The following is a 22,065-nucleotide window of genomic DNA, read 5'->3' as shown; positions in this document are numbered from 1 at the left end:
CTTGCTGCTTGAAATTCCAGCTCTGTTTATTGAGGAGCAACAGAACACGCTGAAGGGGTCAGAGGCGGCAAAAGAAAAAGCCCCAGGTATGGGAGGGTCTAGGATATATAACCGGGACAGGGTAGGAAGGGTAACTGTTGAAGGGAAACAACCAGGGAAGGGGCAAGGGGAGGAGCAGGGATGGGGTTGATCAGGAAACAACCAATGGAGGGACAACCAATGGATAACAATTTACAGGGGCCAATGAACAGACAGAGAACAATGAACTTTCTAGAACAGGGGCGTGAACAGCAACTTGATGGACAGAAAAAGGGATGTCGTTTCATATACAGTGGTCTCCTCCCATGGCATCTAAACCTCATAACTTCCCTTCCCATGTCCTGCATCGGAGGCCATGCATGAAATACCAAGAAATTCAAAATAAATTTTTCAACTTGAAAATATGTCCTTATGGGAGATCAAATTTTATTAAGGCTAAGTATTTCTACTAATGTAAAGTGAACCAACAGCTCTGTTTCAAGCCAAAGACACCTTAGCACCCTCAAAACTTGTTATCTTAGGTAGGTCTTACAAGGTAGTTTTCAGAGAAGTCTTCAACCAGTCTTCACTGGTTTACCAGTGTATCTTCACTGTGCTTTACTAGCAAGATTCTGGTCAAACCTGAATTAATAAGATTTTTACAATAGGAGCTAATTCTGCACAGAAGTACTGGACTATCTACTATGGTTTTCAAGAGTATTGTAAAAACACCAGATTTTTTTTTTTTCTGTCCTATTTGATATTATCTGTACTGTTTTTGTAACTGAGCTGACAATCTTTGGATCAGAAGAGTAACAACTACATGGCCCAGCTGTCTTGAAACATGTCATAGAAGAGGGGAATTTTGATAATCATAAGGGTGATCATAATTTCAGTAATTACTTTGGTGACAGAGCATATATTATATAATCTTGATAAACTGAAAGAGGCTAAGAAAGGTTTGTTTCAAAGTTGCTGGCAAAGAACAACAGAAAAAGGTAAAAAAAATTAAAAAGAAAGGCTAACTTCTACATTTATATAGTACTGTGGATGGGGATATCAAGTTACAGTGGAACATAAAGACAGATCAGTATGATGTTAAAAGGCAAATGCCATTTTGAGCTGCATTATCAAGACTATTGTATATCATATATAATAGGTAATTGCTCTATTGACTATGGAAGCTTCAGCTGGAGCACTACTTGCAAATCAGACAGTGAACTTGCTGGTATTTATGGTAAATTAAGTAGTAATCATGGAGGAGTAACAAGAGTCCTAATCATTTTCAGAAATACAACGTGAGAAATGTTTGAAGGTGTTGTTAGGTGGAAGAATGAAAAAAGTGTTCCAGTGTTCAAAAGTCTAGTATGATGTATGCTTAGGACAGGAAAAGAAGGAATCAGCTTATTTGGAAGAAAAAGTATTTTGTTTAGCTATTAAGAAAAACTAACATTAAAGGCAGTGAGGTACTGGAGTAGGGCACTCAAAAAGGGTATAGTGGGATTTTTAATGAAATTTCAAAACAAATGTCATAGAGATGTTCTATACATAATAATCTCCTCTCAAAATTGATTACAAGTCCTGAGATTTGTTACAAATCCAAAAATCTGCACTTACATGAATTCAAGGTGACATACATACTGCACAGATCCAGTTTAAATGGAAGAAATATATTCTTGTTTGTCAGACATAGACGTGATGTTGGGTGTCTCCTGCTCACCATCACAATACTTGCTTTTCATCTACAAGATGTGATACCAGTAACCTGTACATATTTTATATTAATGAATTTACTTTTCCTGGTATAAGTAAATAAATTTAGAGCTGAAATTATTGGCCTAGCCTTTATAGTAATAAAAAAATAAAAATAAAAGGTTGGACGTTAGATTGTTTTGAATAAAACAAAGAGAGAGTTAAGTATTTTAAGATACAGAAGTTGCTTTTTATGTATTTTTTTCTGCTGGCCCTTTGTTGCAAAAGAGCTGAGATGCTGCAAAAGTCTCTGAGATAGTTGCATTCCTGATGAATAATGTTTTCTATTGCTGTCTAGAAAAATGTATCTAGTGGTATGCTTCTACACAGATTTCCTGATTAAATGCTTCCTAAAACTATACACGGAGGACCAGATGCTTATGTCTTTCCTCTGCATAAATGGGGCACTCCAATTAAAGATCATCCTTCCACGACAAAAGCATAGCATTTGTTTTAGGTGTAATTTTAAAGCAATTGTTTCAATTCTACCAACATCTCTTACAACGCACTAAGCAAAGCTTTCACGTATATGTGTGTGTTTGTGTCACAGAAGAAGCTGAAGAAGTTACAAGGATGTATTTTTTTGTCTTTTAAGAAAAATACATGAATTGCGCTAGAAGAGCCTAGACTATCCAGCTACTTTCTAAAAATGTGACTTGGACTGTATTTCAACCATTCTTTAAACTCCTAGGGAGAAGGAAAAAAAAAGAGAGAAGAAAACATATTGAGATCCTAAGCTGTCCTATATTATTAAAGACTGGAAAAGGAAATAGCAACAATTTTATGGAGGCACTGACAGTAAAGCTTGGATTCATATACTTTGCGCACCGTCAAGACCCACAAGACTATCTGCTATGCTATCTGAAGACTCTGCTAATTAATTGTGATTAGGAGTAACAAACCCAATATTTTAAGGGTTTTTTTGGTTGTTTTTTTTTGTTTTGTTTTTTTTTTTTTTTTTTTTTTTTTTGCTAAACGTCATTGAACTGAAGATGCCACAGAAGTGCTAACTTTGTAAGAGTTGTTGTTATAATTCTTATGTCACAGCTTGTGGTAGTTCTTGTCACAGCTTGTGGTAGCAATGTAAGAAACCTAATCAAAGTGATCTGTGAAACAATGTTGTCTCCTTGGCCTGGGACAGGTTGTAGAACTTCTTAAAATTTAAAATTTATGCTCTTTAGATCACAGAGTATGGATAACCTCTTTTATTTATGTGTATCCAACATAATATTTTGCTTTACATAGTGTATTCATTTACAGACGTCATAGAGGATACATGCACATGAAAGTTTTCCAGGTACACCAAGAAGTCACAAACAAGAGACTTAAACTGTTCAGTGTACAGAGCATAATTTTACAAAGACAATCTCAGCTGCTACAGACTCAAAGTCATACTTTAAGAATAGCCACTCTTTCTGTGAGAGTATTTCACAAAGAACAGTCCTTCAGAAGGTAACTTCCTTCATTTTATCCTGAGAGCCAATGCACCGTCCTCATCATCTCTAGCTCTATTCTGAACAGAGGCATTTCTTAACAGTACTGGTAGGATAAATTACACAAATGCAATTAACTTTAATAATAGAAAGTCACGTTTTTATATCCTTGAAATCAAATACACTGAAAGACTCTTGTGCCCTGCATAATTAATTTAAACTCACAAACTGCAAGTTACCAATGTTGAAAAACCCACATTTTAAGTTTAAACTGGCACTAAAATACTTTGAAGGTTCAAAAGGAACTGTTTAGACAACAGTTCACTATTTCCCTTATTTTTCTTGTCCATCTATACACACATGTAATAAATTTCTCTAATGAATTTAATAAACACACACACACACAAACACACACACACACACACGTACACACACACTGGTGGAGCAACAAATTTGGATAAATTGGTTCAAGGTCAAAGACCAACACTTTGTATGTGAAATCAAACTAACTGAAAATGGGGCAGCCAATAAAAAAAGGAAATTCAGAGCTCTATCTGGATAGCACTGTCAATTGTGAACAGTATTTGGCTTATGATACAGTGGTAGAAGTGCATGAATAAAAAGTACTTTAAAAAGGAAACCAGTTTTTAGACACAGTATTTTTAATTTCCTATTTTCTCCAGGTTCCTGAGGTTTAAAGTAATGCCAATTGCAAAGTCTACACCTCCTTTTCATAATTGTACCTCAACAAAATGAACAAATACAAGAAGTCTATTAGATGTCCCCAACAAAGTGTTTATAATAAAAACTAGATCATTGGATGTCAGGGTTGCAATCAAGCTCAAGTTCAAACAAAATCTATTAAGTATCTGCTATTAGAGTATTCTACTGCTAGAAGAGGTCAAAATCTAAAAGTTGGTCTTTCGTAAGAAGACAAAGATCAAGATGTCAATTCTTTTACCTACTTTTCTTTCTCTTGACATGAAGATCAAATAGTATTGTAATGTCTGAAGCAATGATTTAAAAATAAAAATAGAATAGAGAAGTTATGATGGATGAGAAATCTTTATGCCACAATATTTAAAGCTGGTTTTAATGCTTTGTACTATATTCAGCTAAGGTTGCCACATCCATAATAAGCCACCATTTAAGCAAGGTGTGAATAGCAGAAAAATAAATTTTCTAAAAGTAGGGAAGTCTTAGCAGTAATCTTCCAAGACTAGACATGAAAGATTTTGTGATTTGTCCTGCTATATAATATTTGACATTTTTGTTGTTTTTAAGATACTGAGCCACCAATCACTCTATTAGCTCTGACAGGGGCATTTTATTTGTTAAAACTAATTTATGAGATCAAGCTAAGTGCACAAATACTCATTGTAAGATACTAGGATGAAATAAGTAAAATCCCATCAACAATTAGAGTTCAAGACAAAAGCAGTAAACTAGGTAAGAAAAAAAAAAAAAAGAGACTTTACCATTGTGCTCACGACTAACTCTCCAAGGCAATAATTTTTGACTGGTGTAATATAAGGAAAACAAATGGTAAAACACTAAGAGAACTGAAAAATATTGAGATTCACTTGGGAAAAATACTCTCAAGTGTTATATGAGATAAGCTGAAACATATTCCAGAATGCATATAGAACACTACGTGTGGTCTCTGACTAGCAATTACTAAGTTAGAGAAAGCAATTTTGATGGAAAAAGATTGGAAGCGACAACAGAGAAAGAAGAAGCTTCAGTCTAGAGAGCTCTTAAATGTAAATATATGTATTCTTATTGGAAAAAGGATGATAGAACTACCAAATAGATTCAAAACATTTATTCTTACTTTTTCTACTAGTAAAAGTGAATTGCTGAAACTTACTACCCCATATTCCTTCCATCTCTACAGTTGAACAGTTTTGTTTTTTTCCTTATGTAGAAAATCTTCCAGTGTCCCTTACAAAAACTGTGGTACAAAAAAAGTAACATCTATATCTATTGCTGTTAATATATATTCTTTCAGCTCAGCTCACACAGTCCTGGAAACATATTTGTCTTAAAGAAAATCTGCTAATGTTTGGGGGAAAGTTTAGGATAGGCCAAACTATGGTAGCAACTTCCAAAAGAGTGTTATAAAATATTTGGTACAGAGAATACAAAAAGAAAAAAAGATGGATATGTTGCAGATAACTTCTTTTCATTCCCCAAAACCACCATTATGACTGGGAGGACTTCCCAACATTAAAGTGATAGAAAAGTTTTGAATAACCTTCAATATTTAAGTGCAAGAGGCAAAGAAAACATAATTAGCTATTCTTACTTCACTTCTATGACAAAAATACTTCTTGACTCAGAACACTTCAGTACCAGTATTGTTATTTGACATAGTTTCATGAGCTTAATACTGAATTTTGACAGCTAGCTAGCAGGGGTTAGAAAGTTATATGTTCAGAAGTTATGAAATGTTATCATTACAAGTGTGAACACAATATTATTTCAGCCCTTTCATGTGATGAGTACACAGCATCTGAAATTGTATGCTCATGTACTGTCTTCTTCCTGCAACATGTGTCTGTATCAAGTACAGAGAAATTATGACATTCTCTAAACAGACTACCTATATAATGGAATGGAGCTTCTTTCCTAATATTCCTGCTTAATTTACTGCTAAAGTTTTAAGGTGTGTGATGAATAAGACAAAAAGAGAAAGACCCTTTTTTTGTAATAAATGCCCAGATATTCACTCCTAATCAGATTATTGACAATGGTTGAGGTTCTCCCAAATGTCATAATGTGATAAACTAGCATAAAACTCAATCAAAAATGCCTAAAAAGAGGAAAAAAATAAAATAAAAAAAAGGGAAAAGAAGAATCTCTACTAGAAAGCAGGACCCTATCTGTAAGTCATGCTGTAAACCAGGCCAGTGCTTTCAAGTAACAATTAGCATAGAAACTTAACACAAATATTCCATATGTACATGGATGGTACAGCCATATTCCCAGATAAAATGAATAATCAGATTCAGGATGGCATTTCATGATGGCATTGGTCCAAAATATTGATGGGTATTTTTGGAATGGATTGTTTGCCTCAGTACAAACTGTGGATTACAGAAAACAGGTTTCACTTTCAGGACTGGGAATAATTTCTCTGTTGGAGATTCTTTCTACCAGTAATCTCTTTTTTTTTCATTTACATTTCAATTATATCTCTAGAAGTGTTCTGTCCTACCTTGCCACCCATCAGAATAGGAGAGATTTCAGTTTGGTATCTTTCTATCATCCCTTTTAGGACTGGTGCCTTATGTCCCACCTCACCTCTGTTTGCTCTGTGGGAAAATCCTCTGGACCACACCTCAGGTTTGCGAAATGTATTCCTTCTGTGAGAAATAAGATCAAGACAGCACAGAAATACCATATACTGGAGATATCACAATTTAGATGAATTATGGTTCCATTCTTCTCAAGTTGCAGCTACTACTCAGACTCTAATTTGCAATAGCTTGTTGCTCCAATCTGTGAAAAACAAAAAAAACAAACCGACAAACCAAGAAAAACACCAAAAGCAGAAAACCAAACCAACCAAAAGAAAAAGCTCTCCTGAAATCCAGAAGACTCCCCAAAACAACAAGAAACAAACACAAAAAAAACCTGAAGAAAATTATTTTACTTTCTAAATTTGTTCACACTAATGAATCTCAGACAAGGAATACTACTAATTCTTTACGGTGGTCATATCTGGTTTTAAAGGAAAATTACAGTGAGAAAGACTTGCTGTCTATATATCTCTGTTGATGCGCCTGATTAGACTAAGAAGCAAATAAAAGTTTAAGCCTTGCACTTACTTGCTGAAACCTTGCATATAATATCCAAAATTTAAGGTAATTGCACATGTTGAGAAGTCATAAGACAGTCCTGTGACACACCATGAATCTGTATACTGTCTTTTGACACTGAACTGCAAGTAAAGGTCTGTTGTCATAATTTCCCACAATATGAATGATGTGTTGATTTCACAGTCACCGCAGCACTATAAAGAAACAAAAGGTACTGTGCATGTGGATGGCATAGTATTTTAATGCAGGCTCTATCTCTTAATTTTATCTCAGAATATACTACAGTGTAGACAAACTTGAAAGGAAGAACTCAATGGAAATTTAAAACACTATTGTATGTGTGACTGAAAGCATGACTGAAAGATATGAAATTTCAGAAAAACTTGGAGCTTATTCAGTCTGAAGACTAATGATGTTATGTATTCAGATGCCACCAGGTAGTTACTTTGGTACTAATCCTATAAGCAGAAGTATCTCACTCCACAGTGTTTATACTGTAACCCCATACTGTCAACCCAAGAATCAGAACTCCCAACAGCCAGCTTGCTTCCAGTCATTTTACCTCCTCATCATCTTTCAAGAGGCTGTAATATACTGCCAATACAAAAGATGTTGGCTTATTGACGGGTGGAAGAAAAAAAGGTTTAAAAATGCTGAATCAAATATCAAGCAAGATAACAAAGGAGTAACTCTATGAAGCTTTATTATTTTCCATATAAAATTACTTAGAGTCTTTAAAAATAATGTAACCAGAAGCTATTAATGATTGTGCTACACTTAGAGGTTCTTTGAAATGACCAATCAGAGTTTAGATAAACTTTTTTATTGATATAGGCTATTATGAATGTAAACTACTAATTTAGCGCATATAGAAATATATCCTTCAAATGTCTAGGCCCAGTTTAAAAACATGTTTTCCAAAGTAGTGAGGAAATCTGGTTTTAAATTTAATTGAATGGCCATCTACCTACTCTAATACTTTTCTTTCATAAAGCTGTAACCCTTTGTAATCCTTAACTCACTTCGGGGAAACTGCACAGTGAAGATTAGCCTTATAATGGGCATGGCATATCTTTATTCTAGCAGGTGACCATGCCTTTTGCGAGCCAAAGTTGCAACACTGTATTTTTAATTTGCTTCAGCATGCTTTGACCCTTCCCTCCTTCGTGTGAGTAGAGGTTGCTGTGAGGCTCTGAAGGCTTTGACCACGAGGGGGCTGTGTGAACACAATATTTTGGCAACTTCTTGGCCCTTCCCCGGTTCAAAAGGGCAAATGCGTTTTTATGTACGATAAAATGTGACTTCGAAATAAGTAACAAGGTTTTTCTTATCTCTCCCCTTTGACAGAAAACGCACCAAGTCATGGCTTAATTAGTCCCGTGACTTTTTTTTTTAATTATTTTTAGAAATCAAATTACTTAAAATCTTCATTGGTCATGGTACTTATATAAAAAAAGCCCAAAATCCTGATGAATGCAAAATCCTTTTGAATCGTTGCTTAGAGCCTTCAAAGATCAAGACTAATCCTGATGAAGTGTGGGCACTACAAACCTGTCCATAAGCTGATACGTATTATGCCTAATCAAGGTATCCAACAAATACCCAGAAAATAAAAATAATTTTTCATGGAAACAGACATTGAAATATATAGGGTTTTATGAAAAAAAAAAAAAAACCAAAAAAAACCCAAAAAAAACCAACCAAAATACCCAAAAAAACAAACTAGTTTTGATACTAATACAGACAATTTACCTTTCTTGCTTCTGACAGCCATAAGAAATACATAAGTAACAAAGATGCCAAAATATGGTAACAAGCTTGGGAAGTTGGCAATTCCCGGGAACATGCCGTTCATTACAGCAAGCTTACTGGGAGCTCAGACCATAGCAGATGCAGGAAAAATCAGGAGTGCAGACGGCTACCTCCCGTCTTCTCTCAATTTTTCTCAGTTCCCTGCTAGGTCATCTGAATGTCCAGCTACACCAAAAGGGAGCAAAATGTTCTGTGCCTCACATCGCCTGGAAAGTTCTCCTCACGTTCACTTTTTAACGGTACGGCCGTGTTTAAACCTCGTGTATAAACCTCGTGTTTACACGGCGCCTGACGAGGGAAGCCGGTTTTGACCGCACTGGTGACCCTCCGCGCCTTCTCGGGCGGGACGCGAGGGACAGCCGGGCCGGGCTGCCCGTCGCCGCAGGTGAAGCCCGACAGCCCGCAGCCACCTTCCGCCGCTCGAGCAGCCCGTGCGACGCGGGTCGGCTGTGCCAGCCCCTCGGCGCGGCCGGCGGGGCTGGCGTGGAGACCGGCGCTCCGAAGCGGTAAGGGAAGGAAGGTCTCACAGGGCTCGGCGGGACCGCGGGCGGGACCGCGGCCGGCCCCGCGGAGCCCCGGCCGAGCGCCGGCCCCGCGCGGAGCGGCGCGGGCCAATCCGCCGGCGGCCGCGGGAGGGCGCGGAACGTCCCGCCCCGCCCCCGCGGGAGCGCGCCCGGCCCGCCGCCGTGTGCCTGCGCGCCCGGCCGGGGCCGCGGCGGCGGCTGCGCTTCCACGGCGCCGCCGGGGCAGGGTTTCGCTCGGTTTGGCTCCTTGTCACACACAGATGTGACTCTTGTCTGTTCCCTGCGAACGTACGACCGTGACGGCTCACCTCCTCCCGCCTCCCTTAACCTCCCCCCCTCCTCCCCTTCGCAGGGAAAAAAAAAAAAAAAAAAAAAATCCCACCCTTTTACAAAATATTTCCTCAGATCCCACACCGAGCAGCAGCCGCCGCCGCAGAGCCCTGGAGCTGATGGAGCAATGGGTGGGAAGCGGGAAACCGGCACCACGAGCAAAAACTTCTCCTAACTTTTCCCTTCCTTTCTAACGCTCTTCCCCTCTTCCCCTCCGGCTCCTTACCCCCTCCTCTGGGCTACGCTCCATTTTCCGCCGTCTCTCTGCCCCCTCTTAGCCCTCCCTCCAGCTTTCTTTCGCATTGTCGCCTTCCCTCTCGCTCGCTCCAGCAGCGCCTGGAGCCGAAAAGGAAGAGGAGAAGCAGCGGGAGGGACTGCAGCCGCTCGAGGAGCAGCAGGGCGGAGGACGGGAGGCGAAAGGGGCAGAGGAGGCAGAGGCGCGGCAGCCCCGCGCGGCGCCGCCGGCCGCCCTCGCCACAAAGTTGGCGGCGGTCTCCGGGTGTTTTTGACAGCTGGGCGCGGGCGGCCTCTGCCGCGGCCCCCGCCTGGCACAGAAAGTTTGCGGGGGAGGGAGCAGGCAGAGGGAAGGGGAAAGAGCAGTCGGGGGTGTGTGTGTGAAAAAATAACCCCCTCTGCCTCCCTGCCTGCCGCCCTCGCCCGAGAGCGCGGGGTTAGGAGGAAGCAGCGCTGCCCTCTCGGGCCCGCTCGCAGCCTCCCCCCGCCGCCTCCCCTTCCCCAGCCAAAGATCCCAACAACAACAAACCAACCTGTGGAGGCTCTGACCCGAACCTGGGTCCCTCCTCCCATTACTTCCAGCTCTCCGCTGAAAGCTTTTCCTCTTTCTTTCTTCCTACTGCTCGGACTGAACTTTGGGGGCTGAAGTTTCGAGAGAGTCAGAGAGAGAGTGTTGGGGGGGGGGGAGGGAGGGAGGAGAAAGAGACTGTCGCTGCTGCAGCAGCTGCTGCTTTTTTTTTTTTTTTTTTTTTTGTTGTTGTTGTGAGCGTAAGTGGTGCGGGATTTTGTTTTGTTTTGGGGTTTTCTTTCTTTTTTTAGATTTTATTTGAAGGGGAGAAAATATTTTTTTAAATCTCCATTTTTAGTTCAAATCACCTGGGGGGAGGGTTGGGGGGGTGGTGGTGGGAAGGAGAAAGGGAAAGCGGGAAAGAGAGAGTGTAGAGAGAGAGCCCGGAGGCAAAAGGAAGGGTGCAGGCACTGCCGCTGAGAGGAGATCGAGAGACAGGGGGTGCACTTGACAACCAGCATGCAGAGATGGTAAGAAGTTTCCAGCAGCCTTTCGTTTTCATTGTAGCCTTTACTTTGGTTTGATTTAATTAATAAATTGTGCAGTAAGACAAGCAGCCCTGCTTGCTATCGGTGTGTTTCAGCCTTCAAAGAAACAAGCAGCCAGGCAAGGCGAAGTAGGGAGATAATAAATAAATAAATCAGCTTTGTGCTGCGTGGATTGGGGGAAAATAAATGTCTAAGAGGTTGTGCTAAACTTTAAGTGAGTTTGGAGGATTGAAATGGGATGGCCACATCCCATGTGGCTTTTTACCGCCTCTTTCCTTCCACTAAAGATGAGGAGCTAGTGTAAAAAAAAGTGTTTGCGGATGGATGGGAGGGAGGGAGAGTACAGGTGGAGTGGGGTTGAGTCGGACATAAGGTGGTCTGATCTACTTTGGCCACCACCTTCTCCTCTGAAATGAGTACGGTTTGCACACAATGTAAAGGTAACCTTTGAGAGCGGGAAGGAGCTCTGTGCTCGCGTGTGAAACATCGCCTGCGGCAGGGAGACAGGGGTGTAAATCCACCTTCCCTCTGAAACTTTTTTTTTTTTGTTGTGCATGTGCTTGCAGTTTGCACCTCTCCAATCAGCGATCGCTAACAGAACTTTGAGAGTTATGCTGATGCCCTAACTGTAAAAGGGAAGGGGGAACCCCTCAAAAACCAACTTTGAACAAGGTTTTACTGCTTATTTCATGTGCTGTGTACATGTACATCTCCTTTATAGTAGGGGTTTTGCAAAGCAGGATTTGGGCTTTTAATTTAAAAATTAAAAGTTGGAATGGCGCGGGTCCTCATTTGACTGAAATCCGTTTGTCTTGGTTGTGATTTGAGGATAGGTTAAACAGCTGAGAAAGACAAGCTCTTTTAAGCCGTGACTACACTTAACATGCAGAATGGTAACTGTTGACGTTAACACATGGCTCGACCTCAGCTGGTGATGAACGGTGATCATCCCATATTCAATTGAGTAGTATGTTTCCAGTCACTGTTTGACTACTGCCCTGCTTTCAGTCAGTTTTTGTCACCTCACTTCAGGGATGTTACAGAGCTGTCTTGTGTGCCTTGAATGTACACATACATATGTGCATGCACACACACAAGTGTGCATATACATCTATATGTCTATCTACTTATATACGTGTCTGTTTCTGCATGCATACATGTATGTATGTACATATATACAGTACTCAAACTATAGGTAGAGAATGTCTGTACGAATGGAGTTTACGATAGAAGATTTGTGTTTTTCCCTTCTCTCTTTAATATGACATGTCTTGTTCCAGTGATCAAAGCTACAATTGGAGTGTAGGAGATACAACTGTCAAATGTAGACAATAAGGAAAAAAAAAGGGGGGGCGGGGGGGAAAGGAGGGGGGAAAAAGCAGCGTGTGCCCAGAACTGTGGTTACAGTAACACTGACAGAAATTAAAGTGGTTTTGAAAGCAGCATGCGATTTATGATGATTCCCATTTACCCTAGAGTCGAGCTGTTATAAAATTGATGCACAAAAGACATCATGTAGTAATCTGGTGTACCCAGGATTAAAGTGGCAATGAGTGTCTTTTTTGTGTGTCTGATGGTTAAAATGGTTTGAAGCTTTTTTAAAGTATGAAATCAAAGCAGAATATTATTTTCTTTCCTTAATCTGTATATTAGCTGTATATAGTAGTTGTTGAAATATTTCTTAGTGGAAGTGGGATTATATTTTTCACTATATTCCATTTCCCCCTCTGTATTATAACCCATTTCCATAGACAAATGATAAAATGAGTAGCATTTTTGTCATAGTTTCAGACTACAAATGTTCACAGTTTAATTACTGAGTTCATTTCAGACAGTAATATTTAATAAGCCCAATCAGCATATCTGCACAAGAATACCAAGTTCCTGCAAAAGTATGTGGAACTTTCCTTACCCTTAAAAATGACAGGATTTTTAAATCTGAAATTTAATGGGGTGTATGTACTTTTGATACACTGTAGTTTCGTTTTAAACTGTCTAGTTGAGCCAACTAGCTCTATGTATGTTCTGCTTTAAAATCCTAAAGCATGTGAATTTTAAAACTTGCTAAATATTTCAAATTACTCATTTTTACCTGATCCACATGTAGAAAATCTGCAGTGTAAATTATAAACTATTTCTTATGAGCAAATTTTGAAACTCCTTTTAAGACTTGGGATTGTGAAAGTGTTTCTTAAGCACATATCTTGCACACGTAGTAGAAAAACACTGCCTTGGTACACTGTTTTGTAAAAAATACAATAGTGTGACATTTTAGGGGAAAAACTTCTAGGAGTAGATCTATGCCTTTAATTGTGTTACATTTTTATTTTTGAGGCATTTGAGAAAGGCAAGTATGAAACTGCAGTACACAAAGTAAAGAAACAGACAAAAGCAGAGATAGCTATTGCTATATTAAAATGTAAATGTTACAGTTTGAATTTTTTAGTGAGTTTTTTAGTTCAGTGCTTTACATAACATTTTGTCCTAATCTTGCTTGCTGTCAGAGATGTTTCATGGTTGTGCAATTGCTGCAGTCAAGAATGCCAATTTGCATTCCAGGAGTGTCATTTGATTACTTTTATCTACACAGCTCGAAGACCAGCCCAGACCTCTCATTTCATCTTGCCATGTCACGAGTCAGTGCTGTGTCCTCTTTTCAAAAATCTGCCTGATTTAGACAAGAAAGAAAAGTACTTTCATGTTGCAGCCGCAGTCCCCTGCTAACTTGTCAGCAGCAGGATATGATTCACTTGGGCCCAGAAGAATGGTACAGAGATGAGGGTTAGGCGGTTCAATAAGCCTATGGACAGGTAGTGTGTGACATCCCAAGAGAGCTTAAGTTAATGAAGAACAGGTCTGCTTAGTTCTTCATACTATGACCTGGTGCTGTCCCCACAGTTTTCTCATTTGATCTTTCCCAGCAAATTGATCTTTTCTAGTACTTTTTTGCCTTCCAAGTTAGTCCTTGTGGGACTGAAATTAGCAGAGCAACTTAAGTTGGATAATACAGCTGTTCAGAAAAGAAGAAATTGGACACTAGCTCATAGAAGGGGGAGGGGGAAGTAAGCTATTCTTTCTGTTGTTACTGAGAATTCCTTTTATTTTTAATACTACAGTTTTATTTTCAAAAAGTCACAATTATCGTATTACTTTGGAACTTTGCTTTCTCATTTAATAAAGTTTGTACCGATGGTCCAGTGCACGCTGCATTAAATGTGTATCATTTAAATAAAACAAACATGCTTGCAGGAGAGACTGCAGGTTTGCTTTGGTGTTTGTCAGTTGAACTTGCTCGTTAGAAATGATTTGCTAGTTTGTAATGAGGCTTTTACAGTTGTTGTAAGACATTTTAAATATCAATTGCACATGCCAACTACATTATTTATAGCCTGCTAAATAACTGTAATTCTGTAGTATCCAATACTGAAATGCAGTGGAGATTAAACAATAAAAGCCATTACAAATGGTATGTGTAAATATTATGGTAGGTGAAAATACAGTCAGCAAATTACCACTGGCATTACTGGTTTTCTGGAAAACCAGCATATGCCAACAAATTGATTTTAACTAACATTCTGTACTTGAAATCTGGGATCTAAATAGGGCTATAGCATTGCCTGTCAGGTTTCTTTACATCATTTCGCACTTGATAATTGGAAAGTGGAATGGAGGTGTGTCTGTCTGTGTGTGTATGTGTGTGTGTGTTTCAATGCATACATGGCTAGGTTGTCAAACAATGTAAGATTTCAAACCAGAATTTGGTAAATAAAGTGTAAGTTGGAAATGATTAAGAGGGTCTTTAGTATGCTGCACAAGAGTAAGCAGTATTTAACTTTCTGTATTTCACAGCAGATGTTCTCACATATAATCCACATCCTTTCAAGTTGTAGAATTAAAAACACTGCTGAATGGAAACAAGAACACGTAATATGTAAGGGAAATAGTGCTCTCACTTTCTCAGTATTACTTTTGAAAATGGAAAGGAACTGTAAAGGATCAATGGTCAGTTAAGTTCCTCTGGAGAGCTAGAGGGAGCTTCTGGATTTTATTAGATATGCCATAGGTAAGAAAAAGGGGAAAAATATTCTGAATGAGGGAGGACTGATTACTACTTTTTTTTTTTTTTTTTTTCAGAGCCAAAGATCTAGAAATTAGGTGTCGAGGTGGCTTTATTCTGTGCTATGTATCTCTGTATGTCAGTAGGGTTTGTGGCTGACTACAGATCTTGTGATTTTCAAACAAAGCAGAAATGACCAACAGCAAAGCAATTACATTAAAACAAGTCCAAGTAAAACATTGGATTTTGTACAAAAACCAAATTTATTTTTCTTTCGTCTCAGAGATGGGCGTTTCTGGCAGTGTCCCTTTCCCTTTTGCACTTTGGACACTGTCACTAGAATGTGAAGTCTTTTCATTGCTGAATGTTGTTTAATGAGAGTCCTGACTCTCAGTCTACAGGTTTGCACAGAACCTTTTATTTAGTGATTTAATGTCTACTATTAGTATGTGTTAGGAAAAAAATGTACATGTCTGGAAATACAAAAGGTTCCTCGTAAAATATAAAACAAATAGAGTATATCTGCCATTTTGGAAATGTGTATCACTTCCTAATCTAGCCAGGAATTTTTACTTAGTTTAGAAGAATAGTATGTAACATGCCTTCATAAAAAACATATGTCTAAAACTTGTATTGTGTGTCAGTTTCATCCCACTTAAATTCTGACATATCTTTTTCTGAAAATGCATTGATCATAATTGCTGCTTAGTATTCATATGGCAGTATTCCTTTGGACAAATTTATTTACCTTTTCAGTAAATTATATTATTCAGTGAGATAAAGTACCAGATTTGTCTCCTTTATCTCTCACACAGTAGCTCTCATTATGTGCTGTGCTAGTAAAATCCTTTATTTGTTGATTATTAGAATCTTAGTACACTCAGGAGTTCTGCTGTAATTTAATGTGGTTGTTCAAAGAGGTTCTCTCATTTAGAAACTTCCCATAATACTCTCACCTCATATTATAAATATGTATATTTTATACTCCAGATAGATATGTAAATACATTCTTTATTCCAGGTAAATCAAAGATTTTGAGAGAATTCTTTTCATCTGCAGCATCTATTTCACTACTTTTCTCTTGAAATATTTTATGTAAAAATAACTCACACAAATTTAGGTAACAATCAGATTTGCTTCTGATTTGTTATTTTAGAGAGTTCTTTCTGTTTCTTTAATTTTTTTTAATGTCCTCCTATGTACATAAATCACATTTTTGTAGAAAACTGTAAAAGCTAGAGAAGTTTTAAAACCATGCTGGGCATTGCAATTATTTTTTCATTATGAAAACCAGAATGTTCATAATGCTGATTTGTAAGTCACGAGCCAAGTGAAATCAAAATGCCATAAGCTAACCACTAAAGTTTTTAAGTCACCATGGTCTGGTGCACTGTCTGGAAGTTCAGCTATGGTTTTGCAGAGTATTGCAATTGGTTAGGTCTACCCTTCTGCTGCATATAAAACTGTAAAAGCTAGCTCTGTCAGAAAATCTTCAGCTATGGGACATTTTAAAGAGTATGCAAAGCATATTATTAACTATTATCAGCTGTAAAAGAAACTGGGTGTATGTACAACACCCGTCATGCTGTCAGCTGGAATCACACTGAATTAGTGTTGCAACTTTATTATATTTGTCAAATATGTATTATTTTGGAACTTTTGATTTGTGCTCTTAGTCAATGCTCTTTATTGTTGAATACAAATGTGTAACAGCAAACAAAAAACATTTTTCCCTTTCTGTGACCTGACATTTGCCAAAGTGCCCCGTGCTGAAATTTCTTTTCAGTATCTTTTTTTTTTCTTCCAAAGCCAGACATGTACCCAGACACAAAAGCCTCTGTGTATAGCAAGCTGTTTTAAATATTGTGACTTGACGATGTGCTGTCCTTTCTCGGCTTGAGCCAAGGATCTCTGCTCAGTGTCTGTGGATTACCAAGTCCCTTCTTTATTGTACCTCTTGTCAGCTATTCCTATTCATTTAACCTTTCATTAGTGTCTGTGCAGCTTCACTGTCTGGAAAGGCAAGGAGAAACCTAAAGGCCTACTGTCACAGTTATTAGATTTCTCAGTTACTTCCCAGCAACCATAAAGGAGTAAGAGTCAACACTATTGTCATGCATGCTGCTATCCTGGGGTGCAACTCTTCTGTGCATGTCAAGGACATGTGCCACATGTTGATAATGCATCCCGGAAATAAATGCACAACATGGGGGATAAACCAAGGCTGGCACTAATGAGCTTTGTAGGAGTTATTGCAAAGACAAACAGTTGTGGAGGAATTTCTCTTAAAACGGTAAAGAGATGGATTTGCACTAAGTGTTGCCAAGGCTTGCTTGCAAGGTACTTGTCAATCATGTTAGTTTCACTTAAGTGCCATTTACAAAGAAAAAATGTTTTCTATGATTTAAAAATGTGTTGCTTTTCACTTTTTAAGCTGCCAGGCTAAAGTGTACTTGAAATTGCCCTCAATAACACACCTTATGACTATTGTTTCTACTTAACTTTTTTTTGGATCAAAACCTGCAAATCTTTCACATTACTTGAAAATAAAATTGCAAATACTAATTGCAATACAGTTTGAAATATTCCTCTTTGTAAAGCTCAAAATTTCACTCTTGATTTTGTAAAAGCATTAGAACGATCTTTTCTGAGGCATAAATTTGGCTGAGAATATCTCAGTGCATCTAAGTAGTTTATTCTACATTTGCTACCCAAAGAGCCAAAATTTTTAGTTGTGGCACAACTTCCTCCTTCTACTGAGGCATGCCCTCCGTTTAATCCAGTGCCATATTCACATACGTTTTGATTCTGAAGTGTCTGGAGGCCCGTCTTATCCTGTTAACCTGTTAACTGAGCTCTCAGCTTATATAATAGCAAAAAATACATGCTTATTCCTGATTTCCCCAGAGTTGATCTTTTAGAATGCTTTTTAGTTACATTTTTATTAGTAGCATTATAATAATATTATGTATAACTTCATATGACTTTCATATGACTTTCATAAGGATATATAAATCTATATTAAACCTATAGATTTATAGTTCAGCTATAATTTTAATAATTCTTTGTTCTGTGTAGAAAATTAGGATCTCATATTGCTTCTATTCACAGCAAGGTTGGAAGTGGGAGTAAAGCCACTGAAACCAGTGGAGTTAAAGTTTTAGGAATCTGTTGAATAAAGTCTAGTCACCTCCTTTGCACTTTTCATAGCATGCTAAGAGGATTTTGAAGATTATAAATCTAGTGGGCTACAGGAGAATTCTTTAAAACTTCCTTATTTCAGATAAACATTTTGGATTAATATGAAAGTATGAGAGGTTATAGTTTATTAATAGGAATTCTGTGCTTTCTAGTTCTTTATATTTTTGATATTAAAGACATAAAGCCTGACTGAACCTTTTGCTTTAATTCAGAACATAGACTCCAAAGTGACAAGCAGTATAATAGCTGATTGTAGGAACAAGTGCATCCAAAGAAAAATATGTTCAAGAGAAAATTCAGCAAAAATAGTCTTTTTATTTTTCTTGTTCAAACACTGGAAACATTTTTAATGCTGATACTTAATTCTACTTTCCTGAAATTAGAAGAGAAGCCTTTGTAATTTGTGATTTGAATTTGACAAATATTTAAATGAAAAAAATCTTGAGACCTGATCTAGAGCAAATATAAAAGTGCCCTTCGTTTAAAAGATCCTTTCATTACTAGACTGATTTTAGCTTTGATGAGTCTAAAACTTACAGCATGGTTTCCAAATCAAAGATGAAAGGGCCAGTTAGGAATCAAATAAATTTTCTTGTTGAAATATAGCATTTGACATTTGAAGGATGTGCTCAGCATGTTAAACTACTTTTTACTGTTACTAGCCCGGTGGCTTTTTTTGCAGTGAAATGACTTTGAAACTGAATTGAAGTATAATAAATTTAACATAAATTAATTTGGAACTCCTGATTAGTGCCATTTTTGAATGAAAGGAAATATTTTCCTGAAAGTGCTTTTTCGCTCTTTATTGTTAAGGCATGTAAAATTTCATTGCTAAGTAATTACTTTTTTAGTTGTTTTGGTAGACTCTTACTGGCCTAACTCCATTGACTTTGTTGTGGCGGTGTGTCAACTTTATTAAAGATGGGTTTTTGTATTCATCTCACTGTGCAGTTGCAGGTATATTCCTAATATTAATCCAGTGGACATATACCTCATCTGTATGTTTGAAAAGTTATTATTATGGACAGTAATTTCTAATCTACAATACAGTTAAGCAGTGTTTTTATACTGTTCTGATGCCAATTATATGCTTCTAAAAGTCTACTGGTAATACTTAGCTTTCCAGAATGAGATTCTCTACAGAATCCTAGAAAGCATTTTGGAAAGTGTTTTGCTGTTCTGATAGAGATGCAAAGAATTAGGAAAAAAACCACAAATACTACATTAGTAAAAGTGCACACTTTCAACTTTTGTGCTAGGCTATGACTGTATTTCAGTTAGCGGCTGTACTTTGAGCCAGCTTTTGAAGATACCTTGTTTCTGATATCCCATGAAATATGCCTGATCAAAATAAATGACACTACAAGCCAGTTGGCTAAGTAACTATATAAGCAATGTGGAGAGACTGAGTAATGTATGTTTTTCAGTACACAAACTGGCATTAAGATTTTCCTCTCACTTTGGTGGAAATATTAAAAAGCAATGTGTAAAATCATGTATGCTATGTAACTAAAACCTTCTAAGTGAATTTAAGTCTAAGCTAATGTAATTCACATGGTAGGACAGAAAGAGAGTACGAACAGGCAGTAATATCAGATAAGTGATGTGTGATTTAAAGGTTTCTATTTGTTTGCTTAAACTATGCTTATTTATTGACTTTTGCCATTGGAATGTAGTTTACAATATTCTCTATTTCCTCTTATCTACATGTAACTCATACTAGTTTGTATATCAGTTTGTGTATCAATTTTTATTTTATTTATCAGCTGGTCTACTTAAGGGATTTTTGATATTAGATGATTCATCATAAGCAAGAATTTCTTCAGTTCCTGAGCAGACACTTTTGCAATGATGGGGTCAGTTTGACAGTAGCAGGGATGGGAGTGATCTACTGGTTCTTTGTGATTTTGCTTGGGAGTGAGAAAATGGGAAGAAACTGTTCTCCATCTCTTGCAGATTGATGGACAGCCTTTGTGAATACTCTAGTAGTAGTCTTTCAAATATAAGAGGTGAATAATAGACTCTGTGATGCTGGTGAGAGCGGGGAAGGAGGTGGGTGAGACTGATTTTATAATGCTGGAAGAACCTGTCAGGCTTCTATCGCTAGTCATCCTAGCAGCAGGACAAGAGGCTTGCGTCTTCCCAACTATGCACAACTTTACTGTTCCCATGTGTTACTTGTATGTGGAATTAAATGGTACTTTTTCTGCTAAATAATTCACAGGTGTGGGAAGTATGGTGGGATGAGTTTTGTATAATTTGTTCCATGCAGTATTTGGAAGCTTCTAGGCTCTACAGAGGATTTGTGAGTCTGTTAGATAAACCTGTGGAACACAGAGGCAGTTACTGTCTTCCCATTGTCAAACATGGAGGGTAAAAAAAAATCATTCTTCTCATGTAGCAGTTGCCACACTCACAAAGAACCTAATTACAATAGATCAAACAATTTCAAGAGAGAAACTCCCTGAGTGGTGGAGTGAAGAGAGCTACTCTTGTCCTCACCTTTGTAGAGTTAAGCCTCCGGGATGTGAGGGATGCAACTATTCACTTTTAGACTTCAGTTATATTAGGTCAGTTTTTAGGATTGTTTTTGCTCCTGTTGTGAAAAGTTTATAAAAAAGGAGCACAAATTTAGCTCATAACGAGCAAATCATAAAATCACATAATGGTTTGGGTTGTAAGGGACTCTGAAGTTGTCTAGTTCCAGCCCCCCACCTGCAACATGGGCAGGGACACCTCTCAGTAGACCATATTGCTCAAAACCCCATCCAACCTGGCCTTGAACACTTTCAGAAGTAGGACATCCACAAATTGCCAATCTGTTGCAGTGTCTCACCGCTCTCACAGTAAAGAATTTCTCCGTAATACCTAATCTAAACCTATTCCCTTTCCTTTAGAAGCCATTCCTCTAACATTTCTATGTGAAAAGTCTCTCTTAATCTTTCCTGTAAGCTCCCTTCAGGTATTAGAAGACCACAATTAGGTCACCCCAAAGCCTTCTCTTCCCCAGCTGACTAGGACATATCCTAGTTCTATCAGCATTTCCTCATAGGAGAGATGCTCCATCCCTGTAGTGAAGGGCCTTGGTGGCCCTCCTTTGGACATGCTCCAACAGGTCCATATCTGTTCTGTGCTGGGACCCCAGAGCTGGATGCAGCCCTGCAGGCAGGGTCTCAACAGAGCAGAGGGAAGGAATCCCCTCTCTGGTCCTGCTGGCCACACTGCTTTGGATACAGCCCAGAACACAGTTGGTTTCTTGGAATGCAAACACACATTTCCAGTTTATGTCCAGCTTTTCTTCCATGTAAGTTCCCTCAAGTCACTCTCCTCAATTTCCTTAATACTCCAGCCTGTATTGGTACCAGGGCTTGCCCTGACCCACTTTACTCTTGGCCTTGCTGAACTTAATGAGATTGCCGTGGACTTGGTCCTCAAGCTTGTCCAGGACCCCGTGGATGGCATCTTGGCCTTCAGGTGCAACAGTCAGATCACTCAGCTTGGTGTCATCTTCAAACTTGGTGATGATGCACTCAATTCCCCTGTGTGTGCCATTGATTGAAGTAATTGATTCAGTGAATGAAGGTATTAAATAACACTGGTCCCAGTGTAGTCTCTTGAGGGACACCACTTTTTTACTGGTGTCCATTGGGATGCTGAGCCATTGACCACTACCCTCTGAAGGCAATCATCCACCTTATTCACCTTATCCACTTTATCCACCAGTCTATCCACCAAATCTGTATCTCTTCAATTTAGAGAAAAGGATACTGTGGGAAATAGTGTCAGTGGCCTTATTACATCCATAGCCCTTTTTTTGTGCAATG

The 22,065-nt window shown here is 38.4% G+C and overlaps 1 protein-coding gene and 1 long non-coding RNA gene across 5 annotated transcripts in view; one reads left to right on the top strand and one right to left on the bottom strand.

The window, feature by feature from the left end:
• The window catches only part of LOC140682042 (uncharacterized), a 46,721-nt gene extending 37,268 nt beyond the window's left edge, over positions 1-9,453 (bottom strand). The window contains exon 1 of the long non-coding RNA XR_012053284.1: positions 6,510-9,453. This is a non-coding gene — a long non-coding RNA (uncharacterized lncRNA). The remainder of the gene's footprint in view (positions 1-6,509) is intronic.
• An 85-nt stretch (positions 9,454-9,538) lies between these two features.
• BNC2 (basonuclin zinc finger protein 2) overlaps positions 9,539-22,065 on the top strand; it is a 334,037-nt gene continuing 321,510 nt past the window's right edge. For 3 of the 4 annotated variants that reach the window (XM_072922942.1, XM_072922941.1, XM_072922943.1), the window contains exon 1: positions 9,539-9,824. In XM_072922942.1, coding sequence (XP_072779043.1) covers positions 9,813-9,824 — 12 coding nt within the window. In that variant the 5' untranslated portion in view covers positions 9,539-9,812. Of the gene's footprint in view, positions 9,825-10,674; positions 10,966-22,065 lie in introns of those variants that run through there. The other variant, XM_002191156.6, reaches the window with a different exon arrangement.

This window comes from Taeniopygia guttata, chromosome Z, assembly GCF_048771995.1.
Source record: "Taeniopygia guttata chromosome Z, bTaeGut7.mat, whole genome shotgun sequence".
Classification (NCBI taxonomy): Eukaryota; Metazoa; Chordata; class Aves; order Passeriformes; family Estrildidae; genus Taeniopygia; species Taeniopygia guttata.
Note: the sequence above shows the minus strand (reverse complement) of the source record. Positions and strands in the feature narration are given on the sequence as shown.